The sequence below is a fragment of the Seriola dumerili genome, unplaced genomic scaffold, assembly GCF_002260705.1.
Source record: "Seriola dumerili isolate Sdu_G_001 unplaced genomic scaffold, Sdu_1.0 BDQW01000113.1, whole genome shotgun sequence".
Taxonomy (NCBI): domain Eukaryota; kingdom Metazoa; phylum Chordata; class Actinopteri; order Carangiformes; family Carangidae; genus Seriola; species Seriola dumerili.
In genome coordinates, this window is record NW_019174368.1 from 1429404 (window position 1) to 1454147 (window position 24744).

The following is a 24744-nucleotide window of genomic DNA, read 5'->3' on the forward strand; positions in this document are numbered from 1 at the left end:
ATTCCTTCTCTCTTGTTCCAGCGCGGGATGTTCATTGTTATGTATCTGATTGCTTTGCCAGGTGCAATACTAATAATTACCTTAAAGAGAATCGCCTGTGTGTTTGCTCTTTAAAAGGCAGCTATACTGCACGATTGTGACGCTGATGAAAGCCAGATGGCAGAAAACGTTTTTCTATTGTAAACAAAGTGATTTCATTGAGTGCGAGCCTCCTCTGTCACGATAAGGATAAGGCACCAATCCCTCCGAGAGCTGTGGAAACTCTACATCTGAGATTTCACATCTCTGGCCCTCGACTCTATCTCTTATGATTACACTGTATTCACCATGGTCACTGCAGAGATTGCTGGGAACGTGGCGACATTGCTACGACAAGGTTGCTGTATTTGCTGCAGGAAACACGAGACAATAAGACGTGTTGTAAAGAAGCTAACAGGTTTAGCTGGATAAGCTAAACCACTTTGTGTGGAGGTGAAGCCCCAGAAACCCCCACAAACTGTGATGGATGTTTACAATGGGAAATCTTTGAAACTGAGGCTTCTCTGTGTGCAGCCACTTGCTAAGGTCTGCATGTGAGGCGTTCAGGGAACTGGTAAATTATAGTATCTACCAATAGCCTGCATGTGAGGTGTTTAGGGAACATAAGTGCATTATAGCTTCTACCGATACCCTGCATGTGAGGTGTTAAGAGAAGATCGGTAAACTGTAGCGTCTACCAATAGCCTTCATGTGAGGCATTTAGGGGACATCTGTAAATGGTAGCTACAGAAAATAATGTGGGTGACACTCTCCCCCTCTAAACTGCATGCACATTGGTCTCACGCCGCACCACCCACCACCGCAAGTAAACTTTCAAACCTGTGGGAAACACTGCCTGCATCATTCTAACTGTGATGCAGCTCCAATCAATATTTTCATATTAATAATGGATCACGTGACTAATTGCATGTGAAAAGAGTCACTCGTAGTGATGAACTTGCATAGAACTATCATCTGACTCTGCAGGTTCTTTCAGCTTTACAGTGTTCTAGCTTCTTTTAACTCCAGTCCCCTACTTTACTGTTTACGGCTCTCGTCAGTGTTAATCATCGTTACCATCAGGCAGTTGTTTTCAGTTTTAAAAAAAAAGAAGCTCTAATTAACATCAAACCTGCATCAAACAAGGACAGATTAAGTTAAAACTGGCTGAACATGGTGGAGAATTTAGCGGGTAAACAGCCAGTTTGTTTTCTCAGGAGTTGGTGGAGACCAAAATCAGAGCTAATGTCGCGTAAACTGGCAAATGTTTGCTAACATGTTAGCCACAACAACTTAGCTAGGTTGTAATGTGTCAGGTTTTTAGGCCCCCCCCCCCCCAAAAAAAAAGTTAAACTAAACGAGTGACACTGTACTGGTGGTGTGTGTATAAAGGATGTCCTAAGCTCCAGGGTTGAATGAATTTTAAATCCACACCCTTCCTCCCTCCTTCATTTCATCCCTCTCTCCTTCTGTCCATCACTTCTCTCCTCCCTGTTCTTTTCACCCCTTCACTCCTCTTTTTTTTTTCACTCCCTCCATTTTCCTCCTCCAGTTCTCCTTCTCTCTCTCTCTCTCTCTCCTTCACTCCATCCCTGTCCGGGGTTAACCACAGCGGGGACAGCGCATGAGGTCAGCGCTCAGCTCGGCAGCGGCCATGTGGTTCCCATCTTCCAATAACGTCAGTGTGATTTATGAGTGGCCCGCCACAATCCCAGCACAACCCCCACGCTACAGTACCATCAGCTCTCCTTACCATAATAAACTTAGACCCAACTCTGCTGGGACGCACTCACACACAGAGAGGCCTGTGTGTAGGGGTAGTGTGTATATACTGTACGTGCACATGTGTTACCGTCTGTATAGATGTGACTGCATGTACGCACAGGTATGTCAGACTGTTTTGTGCACGCTCTGTGTGGGAGGAACACAGTTGTAAACTTACCATTCGGTGGGGGCTTGACGTCTGTGTCTCCTTGCTGGTTTGAGTTGTCTGATTGTCCTGATTGTTCTGAAATAAAGAAGAAGAAAAAAAAGAGAAAGGGGAGATGGTTAGTCAGGTGGACAGATGTCTGGACACCGCTCAAGGTGAGGGGGCAGGTTAGCATCAGAGGGAACTGGATGGGAAATGGCGCCTTCTTTCATTCTTTCCACTGAGGAGAGACAGACGTGGGCCCGAGATTAAAGATGGGTGCATATTTCTGTTCAGGTTGAAGCTCAGTTGAAAGTCATAAAATGGCGAATCGCAAGGTTAATATCCTGACTTCTGGAGTCTGTCATGGTGGGAAAATCACTTTTCCAACTTACTAGAGACAGAGTCAAAGCAGAATTCAGTCTGGAGTGTCCTCTTTTTGCTTACAAACCTCTTTTCTCTCTTTCTATACCTTTCTTTCAGGGGCGCCTACCAACTCAAATGTACGTACACTATTTTAGTTAAGGACGGTATAGAGGCCCCAAGAAACCTCAGCTTCTCCACGGCTCACTTGTAAATTGAAGGGTAATTCTAAAATGTACATTCTTGGGTCGGGAGCATTGTTTAGATTGCATCTCCAATGTGTGTTTACCCCAACAAAACCACTTTTCTCTTTTTCTTTATCTTTCTTTTCAGGGGTTCAAAATCCCACACACTCACTCACACACACACACACACACACACACACACACACACACAAACAATATTTTAGTGAAGGCCTCTGACACTGCATGTTGAGTAATCTGGTCCCAAGAAAGCTGAGCTTCCTCACTGTTGACTTGTAAAACGTTCATTTCCAGGTTCTAGACATTGTTGTGTTTACTTCACTTTTCTCTCCTTCTATATCTTTCTTTCTCGGGCTCTAACATAGCCGCTATTTAAGTCAAGGCACTAGGGCAGAGTAGTGTTAGAGGTCACAAGAGACCTCGGCTTCTCCAGTGTTGACTTGTAAGTTGCGGTGTAACTTGTAAAATGCACATTTTGGGCTCTTGGTATTGTTTGGACTGCAGCTCCTGTGTGTGTTTACCTTGACATCTATAGGGGCAGGCAGGCAGAGAGCAGCCTGCTTCAGCTAGTTTTGTTTGGCCCCGCTGGCTGCCATTCTTCTTCAGATGTGTAATGCAGCCTTGTAGAGTTTTATGGTTGTATCATATATACCATTCAGTCAAAATTAGCCCCACAGCCCTGAAGCTTTAAGGCCATCCTGGGCCAAGTGTCCCTAGCCAGAGCGTGGCCCCCTTGCAGCCGGTACTAGGGCCCCCCAATCTCAACATCTTCCCAAATCAGCGTCCTAATCTTGGGTGGCATTAGTGCGCTACGTGCCAGCAAACTGCTGCACTATTCACCCCTGTCTGTGCGCTGCCAAAACCAAGAAAACAAAAAGAGACAAACAAAATCACCTCATCACTCCGGGTCAGAAAGAAGGAGGGAAAACACAGGGATAGAGTTTCTTTTTTTTCTCGCAACACTCATCCCTCATTCTGCGGGAGTGAGAGTCCATCTTCGCGTCTTTCCCCCTCACTTCCTCTCACACTCGTTCTGTCTCTGCTTCTCTTTCTCTCTCGTGCTGTCGCTCTGTGGAATCCTGGCAGCCATCTTAGCGCTTGGCAGCCATCTTAGCTTTGGCGGTACCCATGCATTCCTGCTAGCTGACGGCACACCCACACACACACACACACACACACACGCGCACACACACACACACACACAAGCGCGCGCGCTTTGCAATGCACACTCTCTCTCACACACACAGACCCAATGGTCTTAAAGATAAAAAGACCTACAGAGGATATGCAATGCTAATGGAGTGAGGATAAAACCACTGGGATGTTTGTCTGCAGTCCTGTGTGTGTGTGTGTGTGTTGTGTTGCCTGCTCTGATTAAAGAGTGTTTTAGTGTATGTGTGTATGTTAAATAAAAACGAGAGATAATCCCACATGTCAGACTCACTCACGATGTAAAAAAGACAGAAATAGTAAAATAAGGGAATTATCACGGCGACCGAGGTGATGTTGTGAGATGAGCCAGGATCCAATGAAGCCTGCGGCCTCTCTCATCGTGGCGGCGCTACCCCGGACGATCCTGACCGCACGTCTCACCACCACCAGCAAAATAAAAAAAAAAACGTTAGAAAACTGTTCAAACCTACACGCCTCTCCACTATGTGAGTTTCCAAGCCAAAAATCCAGTGCCTAGTTGTCATGACAACAGGGATGGCACACCACAGTTAAAGTCCCTAATGATGAGTGGTTGTTGAAGCCTGTGTGTGCATATGTGACGCTGTTTGGCCTAGCAATTAGTTCGAATGAAGATAATAATATAGCCCACTGGCATGGGCTCAATGTGTTGTTTTGTTTAAGTATTTCTTGGCAAGGCGCGGACCAGCGGGCGCCGTGCTACACTATAATGAGGTTGACTTTATCAGTCTTTCTGCATTTTAAGGTGTTAAATCCATTCCAGTTACTTTATTAACCGCATTTTTCAAACGCAGCTTTCATAACTTTTCCCTTTTCCTGGCAGAATGTGGACAGGAACTGATCTCTAAAAGTTATTAGAGGTATTATGCTTGGCTCCTCTCTACCAGACTGATCTTTATGTAACTGGAGATTATAAAAGGTGGACGTGAGCATATACTATGTGAGATGTAACGTGATAAAGCTCAAGACAGTTATTTTAATAGACTGATTCCGGCCAGTTACACAGATGATCTTATCAATAATTGCACGCTGCCATTAAAGCCAAACGATAATAAACTACAACTCCGGTTCCAAACCTTTTCAGCTGGTGGAAGAGGAAACAGTGTCTGACTGTGACTCTTCTCGACTGAAACAATTGTTTCATGTGAAGGATTAAAATAGCGGAGAGGTGACCCCTCAGAGTTCCCGCACTACAACAAGTTTTTAACCTGTAACAATTAATTTTTTTGGTCAAAGAAGACAAGCTTTGTTGTGGCTAACGTGTTAGCAAACATCTGTCTATGTCAACATCCTGTGGCTAAAACTAACATTATCACAATTATTCGTAGTCGTTTTTCAGCTACCTGACAGATGTAAGTGCACTATTCACTCTCCTGTCGGTCGTCTCGCTGCTCCAGAGGAAAAAATGCTCCGCTGTGTTCACCAGCTGGTTGCTAACTCTGTTTTTCTGCTGTTTGATGCTACGCAGGTAGTGTAGAGTGGAGTTTGTGGAGCTTTTTCATTGACAACAGCTGCTCGTTGGCTGAAAACAGAGCTGAGGAGAACGGTGAGAGAGAACCAAAGCCGAAACAATGAGCTGCAAGACGCTAAAACGTTTCACAGAGCTATGATCGACCTTTTACAGGTTTACAGCTGCACCTTCCCTCTTGGGTTCGTTGTGACATTTATTTTCAGACACTTCCAAACTTTCCTTTTTTTTTTTTTGCTAATGTGACATGTTTATTTAAAGGTAGCATTAGTGATGAGGGAATGAAATACAGATGGTGTTAAAGTTACTGAGAGGCTCTCGTCGAGTGACTGCAGGTGTTTCTCCGCTGTGGGACGATTGCACCCCCTTGAATAATGAAACATGGGTCTCCAGTCTTGCAGGGAACCTCGCTGTGTGTCCCATCACTGTTTTATCCCCTCACCCTCTTATTGTCCATTCTGTCCGCATTTCCCTTTGCTCGGTTTCCACTACACCCGGACGAGTAAATATAAAGATATTTAAGATATTTCTCCTCTATGCTCATTTTGTAAACCTGTTATGAAATGATCAGTTGGTCACACGTGTCTTTGTTAATATTTTGTTGCTTTAGCAAATTAATCTTTTCATTTTCTCTGATTATATTGACAATAATGTTTGATGACTGCAGCAAACTAGGGAAATACCATCTTCATAAACGATGGACAACAGTGTTCTCACTTTCAGACTTTCAGACTCTGCTTCTGTTCCGGAAAACATTACGAAACATATTTGTTATGTTGTCAACGCTTTGTTTTATCTCATTCGAAATCAATTTGTTCATTCTTTGAAGATTGTATTCATGTGTATGTCGTTCCCACGTTCTGCTTATTCCAATAAAGTAATAAAAAATGTGGGAACTCAGGAAGTCTGCCACGACCTCCTCAGTGAGTTTGGCACTGACTCCGTGCATGTATCTACAATATCTATGTGTGTGTATCTGTATATGTTATATATGAAATTGCTTTCATTCCACATGCACGTGTGTACATGTTTTTAATGCTTGGCACAGTTACAAGCACTCATGTAAATACACAGTATACTGCATATTGTGTGTGTCCACAATAAGTGCCCATAGGTGCCTGTACAGGAATAATGTGAGTCTGTGTGGGGAGGGTGGTGGCGGTGGTGGTGGGCTGCATCAAAAGAAGGAGAGATGCTCTCATTGTGAACAATAGACAGGCTGTGTATTATTATTATTTTTGTTATTATCATCCCTCTGCTCCTGCTGATGCTCTGTAGACCACCGGCAGGGAGAAATCACTGCCAGCAGGCCACTCATCCCCACAGAGCCCTGTGTGCACGCCCACACCTACAACACACACACACACACACACACACACACTGCGGTATATGGAACCATATTTATTAGTGTGTTGGTTCAAATGCCTGCACGTGCACACGCCAAACATGGATACACATGCTTCCAAAGCATAAACATGCTCTTACGCACACACAAACACACAAACACACACGTTTAAACACAGATGAATCACCCTTATCTCCTGCGCACAGTCGCCCCAAGGCCCCCTGCACACGCCCCGCCTGAGATAATAGAGCACAGGCACACACAGGCCATCAAATATACCATGCCATCGCTCTAATCAGACACACACACGCACACACACACACTCACACACACGGACGTACACAGACAGAGTGAGTTCATTTGGTTGCTTGGTCAGTATACAGTGGCTGCTGATAGACTCCTGCAGTGTGTACACAGAAGTTAACACTGGTTATACATTTGTCACACTGCAGATGCAGACAGAGGCTAATAACTCACATCCAGGCTAATGTACACACACTCAAAGTCACACTTACTTAATCACACTATTCATCATACACACAGACACAGCGCACGTACACACAAGCGCAAATCATTTGGAGACACTTGAATGTAAAAACTACATACACATGCTCGCTCACATAGTAGACAGGCGGCCTTCGCCAGCGCTAATGGACTCATTTACCGTGCGCATATTCATATATGAGTGCACGCTGCGCACTTTTCGCTAATTTACTGAACAGCTTAGAGTGTTTGTTTGTGCATCACAAGCACACATGAGCAAACAGGCTCTCTGTAATCTAATGTGCACTAAGTGAAGGGGTTTTTTTTTCAGACTGATGACAGACTGTAAAATCAACATCACCAGTTCAACACCGGAGATAAAACATAACAGCTTTGGTTGTTAAACTATAAACGTATTCTCATCCTCCTCAAAAAAGAGACACCACACTGATTTCTCTGTGATGTATAAAAGCATTTAGTAATATGCATTCATAGTATTATGCATTTGCCTACTCATCTGATAAATAAACACCAGATTCATGCAAACACAGACACAGACACAGACATGCATCTTTTTTAGCCAGAATCAGAGGTTTGTAAAATACATGCACACAACAGCTGTCCAGATGTAGCTAAAATATCTCAGATTTTTCAGTGTAATGCTTCATCAGTTTGTGTGTGTTTGTGTGTGTGTGTGTTTGTGTGTGTGTGTGTGTGTGTGTGTGTGTGGGGTGCTAATGACTGTGGGGAATTGTGCAAAGAGCAAAGTGCTTAAGCGCCACAGCCAACTGCTACTGTACAGTGAGTCTCCACACTGTAAAACAGCAGCAGAGGATTTAAAGGATAACTTCAGTTTATTACAGCCTGGATAATTATCTTATTATATTATTTTGGTGTGTGTTTTTTTCACCATTGTTTCTGTGAGTAATACTATAATTAGACTGACCAGTGTAATTGCTGAGACACTGATAAGACCCTACTACATGTTAATGTGTGTTTTTCAGTATTTTATTGACTTACTTAATAACATATTATATAAAATGTTACGTGTGTGAAAGGGATCTTTAGTGGAATAGGTCGAGATTTTTGGGAAATATGTTTATGTTCTTTCTTGCTGCGTTAGATGAGAGGAATTTAAATCATGTAAATGAGTAGTCCAGGATTTTATTATAAGCTTGGATTATTATCTTCCTGTATAAAGTCTTGGACTTGCAAGAGACAGATTTAGAGATTTACATGATCCTATGAGGATGCATGTGCATTACTGTATGGATATGGTTGGGATGACAATTAAATAAATTTGAACTTGAGCCTGAATATTTACAGTTAAACTACTCTTATGTGTGAGAACCGCTGTTAAGCTCTAGTTTTGTACAGTCTGAGATGATGTCATCAGGCCTCCATTACAAACTGGGGAGGTGGTGATATGGGCATTACGGGGCAGAAAGACACTGACAGAAAGAAAACACTATTGAATTGCATCATGGGAAGTGCAGACTCAAGTGTTTTTGAAACTTGACCCACAGTAGAGACCGGAGGTCAGTGTATCTCTGCCTCTGTGGCATCGATTTCAACCATTTTCTGAAATCTGCCTCTTAAATGGGGTAAATGTTTACACCCGGTGCCATGTTTGAATCCTTGGATCTGCAGGAAAACAACGGTGGGGAGAAGGGAAAAGCATTTCAGCTCCGACTACAAGGCTCCGCAGTAAGAGCGTAGCGGCTATCGAATGTGAACACGACAGAGGCCGTGTTTAAACCTATGCCACCGACTAACGATATAGCTGCAGCCTCCACCCGGTGACCCCTGTGACTCTGTCTCTCTCCGCCGCCGCCCTCTGTGAGCCGTGTCATTTAAGGATAGCTCCGCAGACACGGTTCAGTTCACAGTCAAATGATAGGGGCCTCTTCCTCCAACTGCTCGACGGCTCTGCGGACAAATCTACCACTGTTCTCCCCCTCTTCATCTCCGTCTCGCCTCTGCCTCTCCCTTTCACTCTCTCATGCAGTGACCCCCCCCCCCCCACAGCTGCCCTGACTTCAGTCTCTATGACTAGTGGCGTTTAGGCGTGTGCATCCAGGCCCCGTCATTCCTAGCGGACTGTGTGGAGTTACCAGCAGCAGCTCAGTCTCAGGGTTCATGTGGGAATGCAGCTGTGGCGTTGTGTCCGTACATCTCTGCCCAGATGTGGTGTGGGCAGCCCCTGATTGAATTGCAGCGCACGTACACGTACGCAGAATAATAAATATACTGTAGCATGTATGCACAGCTGCATGCTGACGGATGACGGATGTAAAGCAGCGGGCGCACTGACAAACTGCACTGACTGACGTACACATATACACAAGAGCGGGTTTCGGTTTAAGTATATATGGCTGCGCAGCCTCACCCCCTCTCTCCACCCCCCCCCCCCAACCCCCCCATCCTCCCATCCACCAGCCTCTGGATAAAGAAACCAAACAGCCTCCCCAATTGGGTTTCGCTTAAGAGGTTTATCAGTATGTTGCTAAACATTCTGACCTTTTTTTTAATCTTTAATGCGCTTAAAATGTTCCAAACCCTCCTAATCCCCACGGCTATCCCACACAGATGTTCACTCGGCTCTTTTATTGGACTTCATTTCATCCTTTTTTTTTTCTTCTTCTTCTTCTCCTACTCCTCCACCACCTCCTTCATCCTCTCCACATCCTCCTTCTCTCCCACCCCCACCCCACCCGCCTCCGTTTTCATTTGCAGATTCATTTTCCGGTTGCCGAAAACTACTCATCGCCCTCCGATCAACCCCCCCACCGCCCCTGTACTTCAATCTTTTTACAAGCAAAGCTCATTCTGAGCCTGGTTTTTAAGCCAGCGGTTCTTATTGGACACTGCTGCAGCTGGGGAGCAGGGATGGTGCACTATATCTGCCCTGTGAATGACCCTGGCTCACTGTGGCCACCTTTAGGTGCAGAGGAACTGACAGAGCTGTGACAGGAAGCCACTTTCTCCAAAGGTGGCCTTGAATATTTCATGGGAATTTGTTTCATTAGATAGCGTACAGTGGAGGGTAACAGGATAATAACAGGGGACGTGATGAACAATGTGGTTATACAGTGTTCCTGCTGAGCAAATAGGACATGCGGAACAGCTGTTTCAGCTGCTACACACTGAGTCATCCACTTCAGCCACTGCCCTTTCATTTACTTATGTTCTGACATGAACATGTATTCAGTTCTCTGTGTCCCAGCACTGAAAATAAAGATCAAATCTGAAAGTGATACACTGCAAGAGCCTCAGCTTGGTTTTCACAAGTGTGGGGATACCATAAAGTTAAAAACAAATTATATAGGCCTACAGCAACGACTACTAATCTATGTACAGTAAACAGCAGGTCACTTTCATGCTGCAGAATGAGTTCAGGGCCAATCAGATGCTTCCCTGGTGTTACAGGCACAGCACTGTATATATACATATGTATCTTTAATTGAAGTTACATTTAAATCAATGAGTGTAGCAAATAAATTGGTTGGAAATTGGTTGTCACACTTTCAACAACAGTGGTAACATAATAAAAAAAATAGAAAAAGAAAAAGTTAAAATGCAGAATAAACCTGTATCCTGTATCATTCATGCACTGACCTTATTTAATTTTATTTGTTTGTTTTTTTATGTGGGAAATCAAGCTGCATTTACATTTTTTGTCTCCCTTTAATCTTTTTTTCCCTGAAAAAAGCAAAACACAAAAAAAGACACTAAACAAACAAACAAAATGAAACAAAACAGAACAAAGAAAGAGACACAGATACTAAAAACCACAAAACAACAACTTAAAATCTGTTTTTTTTTTATCCAAAGACATGCAGGAGGTGGGAGAACTTTCCCTGCCCTGATCAGAATCTGCAGGTGTTTCCTCACAGGTCCATGTGGCGTGCTAACAAGCTCCGCCAACAAGGCAGGGCAGACTGTCTGCAGCCTGAGAGGCAAAACCTGGGGCAAAAACATCTGAACAGTCCATTTCTCTGCTTGTTAAGTTTATTGCTCTGTGGTAAAAGCTGAAAATGCCTCTGATGAAAATATCAACATTTTTTATCAACTCTTCTCCCATATGGAAACTAAGAGAACAAATAAACCTGGAACAATAAAAGCGAGGGAGGACATACAGAACAAACCCAGATGCACTGATGGAAATAAACAAAAAAAAAAGAAAAAAAAGAAAAGTAAAGTTCCTCAGATTTGTTGAGTGGCGTCTGTCAGCACATGATGTTATGTTCGGGTTTTTCGAATGAAAAATGTGTGTCCTGCACCCCTGCGTCCTGGGCCCATTTACTGTCAATGGAGCAGCTCGTTCTTGCATTCAAATCAAAGACTTGAGTTTTCGAAGATTGAAAGAATAACACTCAGGGTTTTCTGTTTTAGGATGGATTTTCCCTTCAGCTATTTTTGGCGCTTTCCGGGGAAGTTTATTTGGCTTCTATATCCACACCCTACCTATTAAACCAGCAGCTTCAAATTCTGGCAATTCCTCTCGCACTACGGTGGTGTCAACAAAATAGCGGTTCCAGGCTAGTGGGCTCACATATTCCCATGTTTCTGATGCACTGAAAACATCAATGCAAGTCTATATAATCGATCTTTGTTCCCACATTCAGTGCAAAAGTGACAATAGTGCATCTCCATGTAGTTCAGTGAATGTCTGGTATGTAACTCCATGTGACAGCACAGCATGGGGCGACGTGATTAATTGTGAAATGTGTTTTCTATGCTGGTGGTGCTGAAGTGTGAATGTGTGGGTGTGAGACTATAAATACAGAGCTTGGTGGCTATGGATGTGTGACTGTGTCTTCTATATGTTTATGATAGTGTATATGTGCAAAAATTTCTGGAGAGCACATGTTGAGGCGCAGTTGGAGATAAGCGTGTAAACATCTGTGACTGACAGGCTGAGCAGCGGAGTGTGGGAGGGAGACAGCGCTCTTTTATTACAACACGTAAGCATGCGTGCGCATCAGCATGTGTAACGTTTCGTGGGAGTATTTGCACGTGCGTGCTCCCCGCGAGTCTGCGTCTATACAGTATGTGGGAAAGTTCAGTAAATTGAGAAAGATAATTCTGCATTAGATGCACATCTGTGTTTTTGTGTGTGTGTGTGTGTGTGGTTGTGTGTGTGTGTGTGTGTGTGTGTCCGTGTGTGTGAGAGTGTGTGCACTGCATGGCCGCCTGGCCCGAGCCCTGTGCCAGCAAGGAGCAGGTGTGGGGAGGCAGCCCTGCATTGCCCGTTGCCCATCTGCGTGGCCGTCTGTGTGCCGCCTGCGCCCTCTCTGTGCCAACGCCACACAGAGCCGGGGAGCCAGGGGGTGAGAGGAGGGTGAGAAGGGGTGAGAGGGGCCTAAAGGGAATCAACCATGGGAGAGAGAGGAGGGCAGGGGGTAGAAGGATGGAGCGGTGTGGGGATGGTAGGGGGGGGCAGCTGGCTGGCTGCCCATGTACACCCCCGCCTCCCCTCTCCCTCTGCCCTGTTTCTTTTATCTTTTATCTGTGCCTATGCTGATGAGCTGTGATGTACAGGGAGAGATCGACAGCGAGGGAGGAAGAGGGAGACGCAGAGAAAAGTCTCTTTTACCACACCGTGTGTTTTCAGGGTGGTGAAGTGGGGTTAGGGTTAGAATATGAAGCAGCTGTTCAAATCTATGATTAATATTCAGTGACTTCTCCACCTCTGATTTCCCTCCTTGTATCTTCTTCTTATTTTAAACCTCTCTCTCTCTCTTTCTCTCTCTGCCGCCGTCACATCCAAACGTTCACATTAAACTGAAAATGCATATGGAGAGGTGTCGTTGCTCCATTTGGCCAGCAGATGTCACTTGTTGGCAGTGGGGGCACAGCGCAGCAACACATGCTAAAGAAATCTGCCTCTCGCAGGGGGAAGAGAGAGCAGTGGGAAAGATTTCAGCAGGGCTGCCACGGCTTTAGCAAGAGGGGGGAGAGGGGAGGGAGGGAGGGAGAGAGAGAGGGGGAGGGAGAAGGGGGTTGGAACTCTCTGGCATATCTTGCTTCAGGCAAAATTCCTCTCCAAATAAAAAAAAAAACAATAAAAAAAGAAATATATATAAATATATATATGTGGGTGCAAAACTCTTACCTCAAATCCTACAGTATTTTTCATATTAGACATATTGGATAAGAAAAAAAAGAAAAAAAAAGGAACTTTATTTTCCATTTTCCCTCTTTCTGTGTTCCTGATCACATCCCTGAAACATGCATGATAATACTGAGAGTCACAGCTGGCCTGACGACATGGACAATAAACACGCACTGAAAAACACTCAAAGTCCATCCAGACCCTCTGTACTGGCAGGCCTGTTTAAACTGCACTGATGATTTGTGTATATTGAGTTTCACGCAAACAGAACTGAGTATAAAATGTATAGCACTGAGGTTCACAGCTCCCAGTGAAAGACATGAGCCACCCTGAGGTGCACCCGTTTCCCATGTTGTGATCTATGCGTGTGCACACGTGTTTCTCTCTCTCTCTCTCGCTCTCTTTCTCTCTCTGTGTGTGTGTGTGTGTGTGTATGGAAAGGGTCTGGGCACAAGTGGGAATGGGGATCATGTGATGCCAGTCTCTGCCAGGGAATGGGGGAGAGAGACAGAGAAGGAGGAGGGGAGGGGAGGGGAGGGAGGGATATAGGGAGAAAAGGCAAAAAAAAAAAAAAAGGAAAGAGAAGCAGACAGAGGAGAGAAGTGGAGACAAGAAAAAAGACAAAAAAGAAGTAAATGAGAGAGAGTTAGAAAGGGAGGGGGGAGGGAAAGAGTGATAGACTGAGAAAGAGGGGGAGAGAGAAAGGGATAAGAGGGTGAGGTGGGGGGGCTTGAAGGGGGGGATTGTAAGAGCTGTGGGAACGTTTTGCCTCGCCAAGAAAGACGTGAGCAGAGAGAATAAAAGAAGGAATGAGAAAGAAAGAGAGACTTGTTGGCAGAGGAGAGGAGAGGAGAGGAGAGGAGAGGAGGGTCAGAGGGGGAGTGAAAGCCGTGTACAGTGGGCACCAGCTAGGGAGCAGACATGATCAAACCCAGCACTACAGGGGAGACGAGGAAAAGCAAACACACACACACACACACACACACACACACACAGTACAGCCACCGAGCGGCAGCGCAGTCACTCTGCTGAAATATTCTCACAGTATCTCCCACTAATAGATCTCATACATGATGCAGGCCTATCTTTGACACAGGGACCACATTGACCTGCCACTCCAACCAGGACAGGTGTGTGTGTGTGTGTGTGTGTGTGTGTGTGTGTGTGTGCTGCAGGAACTATTCAGGGAGCAGAGAGCATGACCTTGTGAACTTTTGGCTAAGTGTTTTTATCACCACCCCCCAAAAAAAGGAGAGTTACTATTGGACTTATGAACAAACACAACTCGAATGCTAATGAATGCTAATGCTAATGTTGCTCTGTGTCTGCCCAATGTCTAAAGTCACTGTTTACTCCCGTGTTGTTTAACCTTATAAAAAGGTGATAATATGTTGCGTCTACAGCTTGTTGTGCTGCCCTCAGTTATCTCTTGTTAAAAGTCAAATATATGACTTGTTTGATGACTCATCTCTGTGTGTACATAAATGTACTAACACTAAGTAGATGTGGTAGAGCTGGACAATATGGGTGATATATAAGTAGTATAAGTATATATAAGTGATATACAGGTATAAGTATGTTTTCCAATATCAGTATTTATCATGATATGATAAATTCATGCCAAAACACTGAACTGTATTCTACACTTTTGCATCAGATGGGACCAAACTCTTCATATGTGTAAATCAAAACTAGTTTTTGCTGGTCTTTAAATACAGATGGGTGGAATGAAAATTTGGACAATATAAATGTGTAGAATGATAATATTATACATTAACAATATGATTCTGATTAAAGTGTTTTAATTTTATTGGTCTGTCCTCCGGTGTAGATGGTATTCTATGTGAAATCTGTGTATCGGCTTTTTGACTGCATGACTTTATGTTCAGGCTTCACTGTAAATTTCACTGGGTTAGTGTACAAGCGGCAAACAAATCATAAATGAATCTCATCACGAGAAAGCGTGATGTCACTCTTCTCACATTTTAACACCGTGTCGACAAAATATTATTCGAATTATGAGACAACGTTGTTTGCATCACACTCTTCATTTACACCAGCAGGCCTTCGGTCTGGTCCGGCCTGGGCCAGAAAACACTAACGATTTATTTTGGGTTTGTGAACTATGCGAATAAATGCTCCCAAATCTATCTCGGGCTTGGAGGACGTGTTTTATGAGGGTTGTAAAACTCCACACAAACACATAAAGCAGGCCTGTAAAAATAATGTGCGCTCTGCATAAATGCTCATTTGGACTAATGAATTAGGGGAGCGATGAATGGCTGCGTAAAACTCCACATCCTCCCTGGGTGATGCCAACGGAGGTATAATGTATGATGACTGCATGTCGGCTTTTCTGCATATGTAAAGATGTGCGTGTGCTGGAGGAGGGGGGTGAGTGTGTTGCTTTGTTTACATGTGTGTGTGTGCGCATCTCAGCAACTCCTTTGTGTGATTGACTCATGCTGCTTGTCCTCGACCTTTCAGACCGGTGCCAAATCAGGACACTGAGTGAAAAGCTCCGACAAAGCTGATCCGGGATGACACACGCAAACTAGACTACACTACACACACACACACACACAGACACACACGTGTACTTTCGTCACCTTTGGGGAGATACAGAAATATAGACATAGAACTGGAGACTTACTCTAACCCCGACCACTGACCCAAAAATCAGCTTTTTCCCAATTGGGGACATGGCTTTTGACCCCTAATTAACTCGTCTTTAGTCGGAAATCTGTCTACAAAACTGACTGAAGTCAGACCCACACACGCACAAATGCAGGAGCATTGACAGTGGCTAAACATCGACTTGTGTTCCAGTAACTTGGGAGCTGATCTGCATTCGTCCTCCTGAGATGGTGGGGGCTTTCCCAAGTAAACTGGAAAGATGTCCAAAAACCAGTGTTTCTGGGGAATCAACAGCCAGCTCTGCATACCTACAGCATGAACCAAAGATTTATTCTTTCAGCTGACAGAAAGAAGGAAAGAAAGAAGAGGAGGAGGAGGATATAGGCAGAGAGAGAAAGAGATAGAGAGTAGCAGATGAGGCCTGAGAAAAAACAATCAGCCAAATGAGGGCACAGATAGAAAGGCAACCTTTGACCACCAGCTGTCTGGGAGTCACCGCCCAGCCGCATTTGTCAGTCTGTGTCCCCAGATGAACCCAGCCCAAGGGTCAATGGCTCCCAGCACAGCCGTGTGTTTGTGTGCGTCATTTCCATGTGTGCACACACACATTAGTGAGTCTTCCAGTGTTTGTGTGCATGCTCATGCGTACGAGCCGTCTGCTATCTGTGTCAAAGCTGGCTTTATCTCTCAGGCAGATAAGGTGAGTAAACAACCGCCCCGGCCTTCCTGTGTCTGACATGCTAGGTGATAAACGCACCCGCACTCCTGCCTTCACCAGATGTTCCGTGGTATCAGGTGCGGGGCACTGGGGCAAACGATTCAGGCGAGTCCCAGGCTCTAGCTGCAGCCCCAGGCCTGAGAGCGAAAGCCTCCTCCAGCCGAACTACAGCGCATATAATTCTTATCATTCTATCTTAATATGACTGCTGGTAGAGTGCAGGTTGCTGCCTCATATACGAACTGCATGTATAGTTTCAGATTTACAGCCTAAGTGAATCAAAAGACCTGTCCATACATGTCAGATATACAGGATTAGCCTAGTTCGGACAGCTTATGGCGCCACTCAGGCTCTGCCTTGGTCAAGCTGATAATTGGAGATTTATTCCCACCATCTATCAATCCATCTATTAACTTATTAACCCAGATAAAAGCTTTAAAACCCGTCCTTCCTCTCTCTCATCAGAATCAACACGGCGAAAAGAGATTAAACGGGTGCCAATCCACTTAGTGAGTTCAAAAATCATACTCATCAATAAGCATCACTGACCTCAGCCTTATTATCTCTGAATGCAGCCTCTGTGAGCTCAAGTGACGCTCTTTAAAATCTGACCTTGTTTGAAAAGCTGACGTGTTGAGAGCGAATAAAGCCGTGAAAATTCAAGAAAATAAAAGATGACAAATATGTTTTTCATACAGTAAAATTAGGACACAGAATTAGTCCTAATTTTATCCGTGACATAGGGGGTGGGGGGTGGTGGGGGGGGATTATTCCATGTGTTGACCAAGCTTCATAAAAACGGCTGAAATGTTCAACACATCTGGCAGCAGGATGTTCAGGTCTTCGCCATGGCAACACATCAGTGTCATGCGCTGCAACACTGCTATGAGCAATCATACCGATGGAAAGATGATCACTTTGTGTATTAATTTAAATGGGAGCTCCCGTCAGTCTGTTCTGCCTCTGTAGAGGGATGAGATGTCGGTGCAATGGCCGCCCTGTTGCCCATGGCTCTGTGGTATTAAATGGAGAGGATGTTCAAGTCGAGGGGCAGACCAGAGGAGCCTGCATCTGTTTGGCAGTTGCTCAGAAATGTCTAGCGTTTCACACTACGCCTCTGGGATCGCTGGCCCAATCTCAGCCAGAAGTTTATGAAAAACAGAAAGAGGGAACCAGGAGGAAGAGAAAGCGGAGGGGGGGAGGGGGGGGGGGGGGTGAAGTGATGGAGCACGAACGAGCAGAGAAGAATGAGCTGGATGACATGAGAGGACAGAAAGAGAGATAGCAGAGAGGAGGAGGTTGGACAGCTGAAATGAGAAGGGGAACCGGTTTAGATGATGATGTGATGTTTTCCATTCTGCCTGCACTGCGTGTGTGTGCGCGCGTGTGTGTGTGTGTGTGTGTGTGTGCGCGTGCATGTGTGTGTGTGTGTGAGGGGTTCTCCTGAGGCCCCCGAGGAGCCTGAGGGCCCCTGGTGGGATCTGAGTGGATTCAGGTGAGCAACAGGTGCAGCCACATATCAAAACACACGGCTGTGACTGTGGTAATTACTCACTGTGCACAAAGGACAGTGGTGTGTGTGTATATGATCTATGTGCACAACTGTGCATGCACATGAACATGGATGATTCATGCATAATCTGAAGGTTAAAACCATGTGTGCAAGGATGCATGACTGTGTGTGTGTAAGTATTTTATGTACTGTAAGCACACAAAAAAGCTTGTGTATTCCTTGGATTAACATGTGACAGGCATCCCTGTCTTCAGTCAAACCCATTCCTCCACAACAAACCCACTCCCCAGAGCCTGATCTTTGGTTTGGTCTCCGTCTCAGCTGTCACCACGCCTGCACTGTCTGCCTCCTGTCAGCTTCACTAAGAAAATACACAGGGATTTATAGCCATAACATAGGGTATGCACACACACACAAATGCATGCATACAGCTCTCTGTAACGCTGACCAGATGAACTATTGAGCATTCAAAGAACAGTTGTTATGAAAAAGAAAGGGCGTGAAGACGAGGTTAAGAATACACTCGTTGAAGTTAAGTTGAAAGACTACAGGTGACTACAGGGAGGGGAGTACATCCCAGTGTGCATATTACTATGGAGAAGGTAAGCAAGTAAAAAAAAATATTCACCTAGTTTGGGTCGTACCTATTTATGTGTAAAGTGCGAGTCATATTCTATCTAGTTTCAAACAACAGATTTATTAACTTAGGTTGCACCAATACTAAAACTAAGGAAATGTCTCAGCTACTAAATACTTGAGTAATACTTAGTATTTAGTAGTCAACAGTCACTCTAGCATCACGAGCTACAATATAAATAGTAGGACTATTCATACAGTTAAGAATGAGTGGGAAATATCCAGCTATGCTTATGTAACCATGCAGGTCACATGCTATTAGCAAAACATTCAGTCTTTTATTATATATTGGTATTTTTGTGAAATGTATTTTAAATTCTTCAAATATTAAACACTGTGTTTCATAGTAACTCTCTGACTCTTAACGAGTCCTATATTAACAAGCTAACAAGCTAACTGTCAGTTAGCTAGGTCAGTTAGCTGCTACACCATCCTCCAGCAGTTACTGGGTGTAAATACTAACTAACTAGTCTCTATGTAAAAACTAGCAACCCACTTTAATTTAGTGATGTGTAAATCTCCATTTCTGTTAAGTTTAAACTTTTTATGAATTGTATTTTGTACAGAAGAAAACAGACCTGGTCGTATAGACAAAAACGTGCGGTGCATTGTGTTTACGTGCAGATAAAATGAGTGTTGAACATGACCATGAATAAACCACAGTACCAGAAAGCTCAGACAATCACTGGAAAAATGTTTAAAGACAATTTGTTTGACTCTGTCTGTCAACCTTCTTGACCCAAACCGAACACAATAATCCTCACCCATCTGGTATCTGAGGCAGGTAAAGGCACGTTCTCTTCATTTCTATATATCACTCTGTTGCAGTCTTTCATAAATACATACTATTCCAGCGCTCTGCTTTAAAAAAAAAAAACACAACAACTTTAGGTTATATAAGCTTGAGGACTTTGACCCCAGAGGCCGCCATCTTTCTACATGTGGCCCATCACTTCCATTGTTTTGCGAAGCCATGTTCCTCCAATAAAACGATCACGGGAACATATAAAGACTTCGAGGAGTAATATGAGCCGGGCCTCTTCCGCTTCGGTTTGGATCCACAGTCAGACCCTCCTCAGTGAGAATGTGTGCTAACTCAGGCCTGCAGGAGGGAGGTGGCAGCGTGTTTATTTTACTGTGGGCTGTATCTGGCCATCATTATCTCACACTGCAGAAGGAGCGCTGTAAACAGATGCTTGCGGCCCACTCAGCTGCAATAGTGCGTCTGGCTGAGGCTGCAGCAGGGGTGGGAAAGGGGATCTTAGGATGCTGAGGTCGGAGGCATGAGAGCGGGGACAGACTGAGGTTGAGACTGAATCTGAGGATGAGGATGGAGCTGATTTTGAGGTTATGAGGGAGCGAATGTTATTTCTACGGCTGGCACTGGCAACGGAGCGAGGAGCTGGGACCACGGGAACGAGGCCGAGCTTGGTGCTTTGGCCTCGCTGTGGCCTGCAATATTTTCACATTGAAAGAAAGGTTGTTTTTTAACTGTCATAACACAGAGGGAAGCCATATCAGTTCAAGATGCTCTTGCCGGAAAGCTCAACAAACACTGGCAGTGAAGTTTTCACAGAGCCGCGTGGCCTAAACAAACTGCTGTGGAAAGAACAGAGAGGGGGGAAGAGAGTAAGAAAAAGAGGGTGGAGGGAGGTCGAAGGAGAGAAAAATGAAATGGCGTCTCTGTTAGTTACAGTTGGAGGAGAGGGAGAGAGCAAGAGTGGGATCTGCTGCTTTTTTGACTTTAATCAAAAGCAGAGACGCTCTGCAGTGGAAAAAGCATGACGAAAAGCAAAGTTTACATGAGCTACAGGCAGAGAGGGGGAGGCAGAGGGAGGGTGCGGTGGGGTGGGGGGAGCAGAGACAAACAAACAGACAACTACTGACGAACAGCTGCACAGAGCACTTCACTGACGGAGAGGGGAGAGGGAGAAAAGAGAGGGAAACGAGGGGGGAAAGAGAGAAAGAGAAAGCACCCTAGTTACAAAAATGGAAAGTCCACATTTTAGCGCAGTATGGAAATATGGTCCTCATTTCATGATTCAATTCCCGCTCCCTCCCTTTTTCCCTCCCTCTCTAACTACCCCTTTCCCTACCATACTCTCTTGCTCTTTTTTGCAGCTGCAGCCCCGGTTATAAAAGCCTGTTAAAACACAGGAAGACCACTAAAATGGATTGAAAAATAGTAGGAGGGAGGTCTTGGGCTGAGCCAGGGAACGGAGCGACTACGAAGAGTGAAAAGTAAAAATGTTAAATGAAAAGATAAACAGAAAAGTGGTGTAAACTTCAGTTGTTGCAAACTTTACAGATGTGTACAGATGTGTCTCACTCAACTTTTACAGTAAAGAAAAGTTGATTAAATGTGACCAGACTTCAGAGGTTATTTAGAAGCTGTAACCGTGTATGTAAGACGCTGTTATTCACAGACGCTCATGCAGCTGCTAAGCTCTCACAGAAGATATTAAGTCTGACTTCTTCTGCTGATTCTCTCAATATAAGAAGAGTTTTGTGCTTGTACCAAAACACCATCAAGCCTCCACGTCCATGCCTCGCTTTAATCTCCAACTTATCTTCCCCTCATCTTCTCCTCATCCCTTCCTCATCCCTCTATTGCGTGTCCAGTAAGACACACACAACATTTCAAGGGCCGCCGCAAAGCCCCTTGTTGACCGTCTGTAAAGCGACGAGCGACCCGGTCAGCCGCGGTCTCTACGACCCTGTAGGGGCTCATCCCGGCCTCGTCTCCCATGTCTTCCCCTCATACAGGCCTAATCCTAGAGGCTTTACATCTTAAAACTTTCCCCCCTCTGGCTTAGGACCAGCGCCAAGGAGAAATTAAAAATTTGCCCTAAGAGGCTGAGGAAGCGAGCTTTTCCATGGAAACTAACGTTAACCCTGCTGACATTACACATCCTATAACACCGAGTGTATCCCTGACTATCAAAGCCACCATCAGCTCTGCATACACATGCTCTGCTGCTTGTTCCCAGGCAAAGCCTTGTCCTCAAATCACTCTCTCTACCTTCATCTGTCTTTTTTCACTCCATTATCCATACATGTTATTTTCTCCTCTGCTCCTCCTCCTCCTCCTCCATCAGGTCGTACCCAGTTCTTCTCCACAATTCGCTTCCCTCCCTGCTAAAATCACCAAGTTAGGCCAGGCAGTTCATTATTTCAAATTTACGGCCTGTCCGTTTGGCCTGCCTCGAGGAGGAATAAAATCAGGCTTTGGTTGGCGTGGTGATCTGGGGCCAAACCCAAATCCCTCCTCCTACCCTTTTATAGTTTAATATAAAGTCATATCAAATTAAATTTAACGAATAATAAAAAAAAAAAACCTCTCCTGCGTGCCAAGAGCTCCACTTTACAAAAACACACACTCTCAAATACACACACCTCAACTCCGCATATACAGTACACGCACATGCACGGACTTGCAACGCAACACTTAACTGCCCCCTGCTCCCTCTTTAGGGGAAATAACTGAAGTTTGGCAAGTGTGCAGGACCATTTGTGTGTGTGTGTGTGTGTGTGTGTGTGTGTGTGCATGTAGAGGCTTGTGTGTGGGGGGTACAGAGAGACTGAGGATCATTCATCTAGTGGAAAAAAGCATAAATTTGGGGATGTAAAAATAACACGTACGAGCGCTCACTGTTGCTATAAACCTGAAATAGACAGCAACATCATGTAACTGTATGTGCATGTGGAGGACGAGCATGAATATGTCAGTGGCTGTGTGTGTGTGTGTGTGTGTGTGTGTGCGTGTGTGTGTTGACCCACATCTATTAACCCACGGCCAACACTGCCACTGAATAGAATAGAGAAGGCTGTATTTTAAATGGATCAGGCTCCTTGGTAATACAAAATAATGATGGTTACGCTATATCAAGGCCCTCAAAGCCTTCCTATCCCTACATGCTCATAGGCCCTTTGGGGATTTCAGCCATTTGAAAATATTTTAAAGAGGCCCGATTGCCCCCAGCTCAGCGGCTCAGAGAAGCCTTAAAACCCTGCAGCTAAATCCTGGGGTTATGTAAGGTAAAGCCCTAAATCTCACCGCGCCTGATGTTACATATTACTGTAATTGCAAATGAAAAAAAAAAAAAAAAAAACATAGAAGAAAAATACAGGGGGGGGTTGGGGTGAAGAATTACAGAGAAAGGGGACTTTGGGGGCTAGTGCAGGGAGAAAAGAAGAGGAAGAGAGAGGAAATGAGGGAGGTGTGAGAGGATGGATGGAGCCGTGGAAAAGAGGGCAGATGGAATCAGGAACTGATCAGGGGAAAGAATGAGAGGAGTACGTCTTTGACACGGCGGGTCCCTGAGGTGTACTCTCTGTCTCTCTCTCTCTCTCTCTCTCTCTGTCTCTCTCAGTTCTGCTGTTTTTGTGACACTCTTCTCTTTCAGCAGACGGAGCCGACTCACAGGGCAAGTCAGAGCGCTGGCCAAAAAAACGTGGACTAAAAAGGAAATCCAATAAAACTTAGTCTGCATTTATCATCTGTCCACCTTACATCGTCTGTCATCCTCCAACCCAAACCTCCAGGGGCAGACAGAAACAGGCCTACACATGTAAACACAGATGCAAGCCAGAGAAGACATAAAGCACTGCCATTAAAAGAAACCCACCATGTCACTCTCAACTTTGCTATTTTTTTATGTCTCTACATGGACTGTGTGTGTGTGTGTGTGTGTGTGTCTGCATGTATGAATCTAAAATGTGTGCGGAGGCGGATAAGGCAGTTCACATTATGATCACGGTGCATGATGCAATGCATCGTCTGAAGATGTAAACAGGCTTTAGAGTCACTCACATGAGGAGTTTCTGTAAGAAGGGAGGTTTTTACAGCGTGCAGCGCCTGGGGGCAAACAGGGTAAAAGACACTCTGATTGTGATTGGAGAAACATCTTTAAATCTGCCAATGCAAAATTTAAGCTCAACATTTCCAGTTGCAAAAAAGTGCTGCCAAAATCTTTGCTCTTCTCTTATGTGCACAGGAGCAGGCTACTTCACAATGATGCAAAAAAACCAACACATCATCATTGTTCTGAGTAATAATACACCTAAGGGTTTGGAGCCATGTTAGCAGCTCTGTGAGCCTGTATTTAGGCACAGTGGCGCTTTGGGCTAAATTCTAATGCCAGCTTGCTAGCATGCCCACAGTGGCAATGATACTAAGCAGGTATAATGTTTACCATGTTCACCATCTTAGTTTAGCGTGATAGCATAACAACATTGGCTTATTAGCACTAAACACTGAGAAATCACCAGAGGTATTACAGTTCATCCTGAAAGGGACTTTAATGTGCATACCAGATTCCATGGCAAAACTTTCTACTCTTAACGAAACATCGGGGGATCTCCACAGTCACTGGGATTTATGCTCGTGAAACCATGAATGTCTGTACCAAATTTCACGGCAATCTATTCAATAGCTGTCAAGACATTTCACGAAAAAAAAAAAGAAAAGAAAAGAAAAGAAAAAAAGTTAACCTGCTGGTGGCCAGGAGGAAAAGTCTGGGGATGGCCAATAACATCAGGGTTCATCCTGTGAGGACCGGGAATGACACACTGACACTGCCGCAATGCTAGTGCTGCTAAAAATGTGATGTAAGGGTTAAATTCAAGTCCACAGAGAGCTGGGAGAATAGGCCTAAAAGAAAAAGAGTTGTAATTGATTGAGATGCCTCTAGGAATCCTCCCCCTAAACACGACCTACACAGCCTTACAGCCATGTAACCCAGTCTGTTGATATGCCCATTAAACATCATAATGAAATCAAGCCTGCATTACCACTGGCACCAGGGACTGGATTATACCTAACTGTGGATTAGAGGCCCGACGGCAGTGTAAACTCCAGGAAGGCCGAAGAGAGCCAGTGAAGACGAATAAGGTTGAAGGAGGTGTGGCTAAACGCCGCTCGTGTAGATGGCTCACACCGCCTGTGCCACTGGCTGCCATCCAACAGGAGGCCCGGTCAACAAAGGGACTGTGAAAGGAGGAGAGACTGTAATGTGCGCTTGCTGTGTAGTGGCTGGGGATGTCAGGTAAAATGAGCCGCTGCAGTGTGGAAGTCAGGAGATCAGTGGAGGTGTGTGTCAGATGGCAGCGTTAGCCTACAGCTGAGGATGAACTGAAAACA

General features: G+C 44.8%; 1 protein-coding gene across 3 annotated transcripts in view; it reads right to left on the reverse strand.

The window, feature by feature from the left end:
- The window catches only part of LOC111223673 (nuclear factor 1 X-type-like), a 97787-nt gene that overhangs the window by 27547 nt on the left and 45496 nt on the right, over positions 1-24744 (reverse strand). For all 3 annotated transcript variants that reach the window (XM_022747907.1, XM_022747909.1, XM_022747906.1), the window contains exon 3: positions 1961-2026. In XM_022747907.1, coding sequence (XP_022603628.1) covers positions 1961-2026 — 66 coding nt within the window. The remainder of the gene's footprint in view (positions 1-1960; positions 2027-24744) is intronic.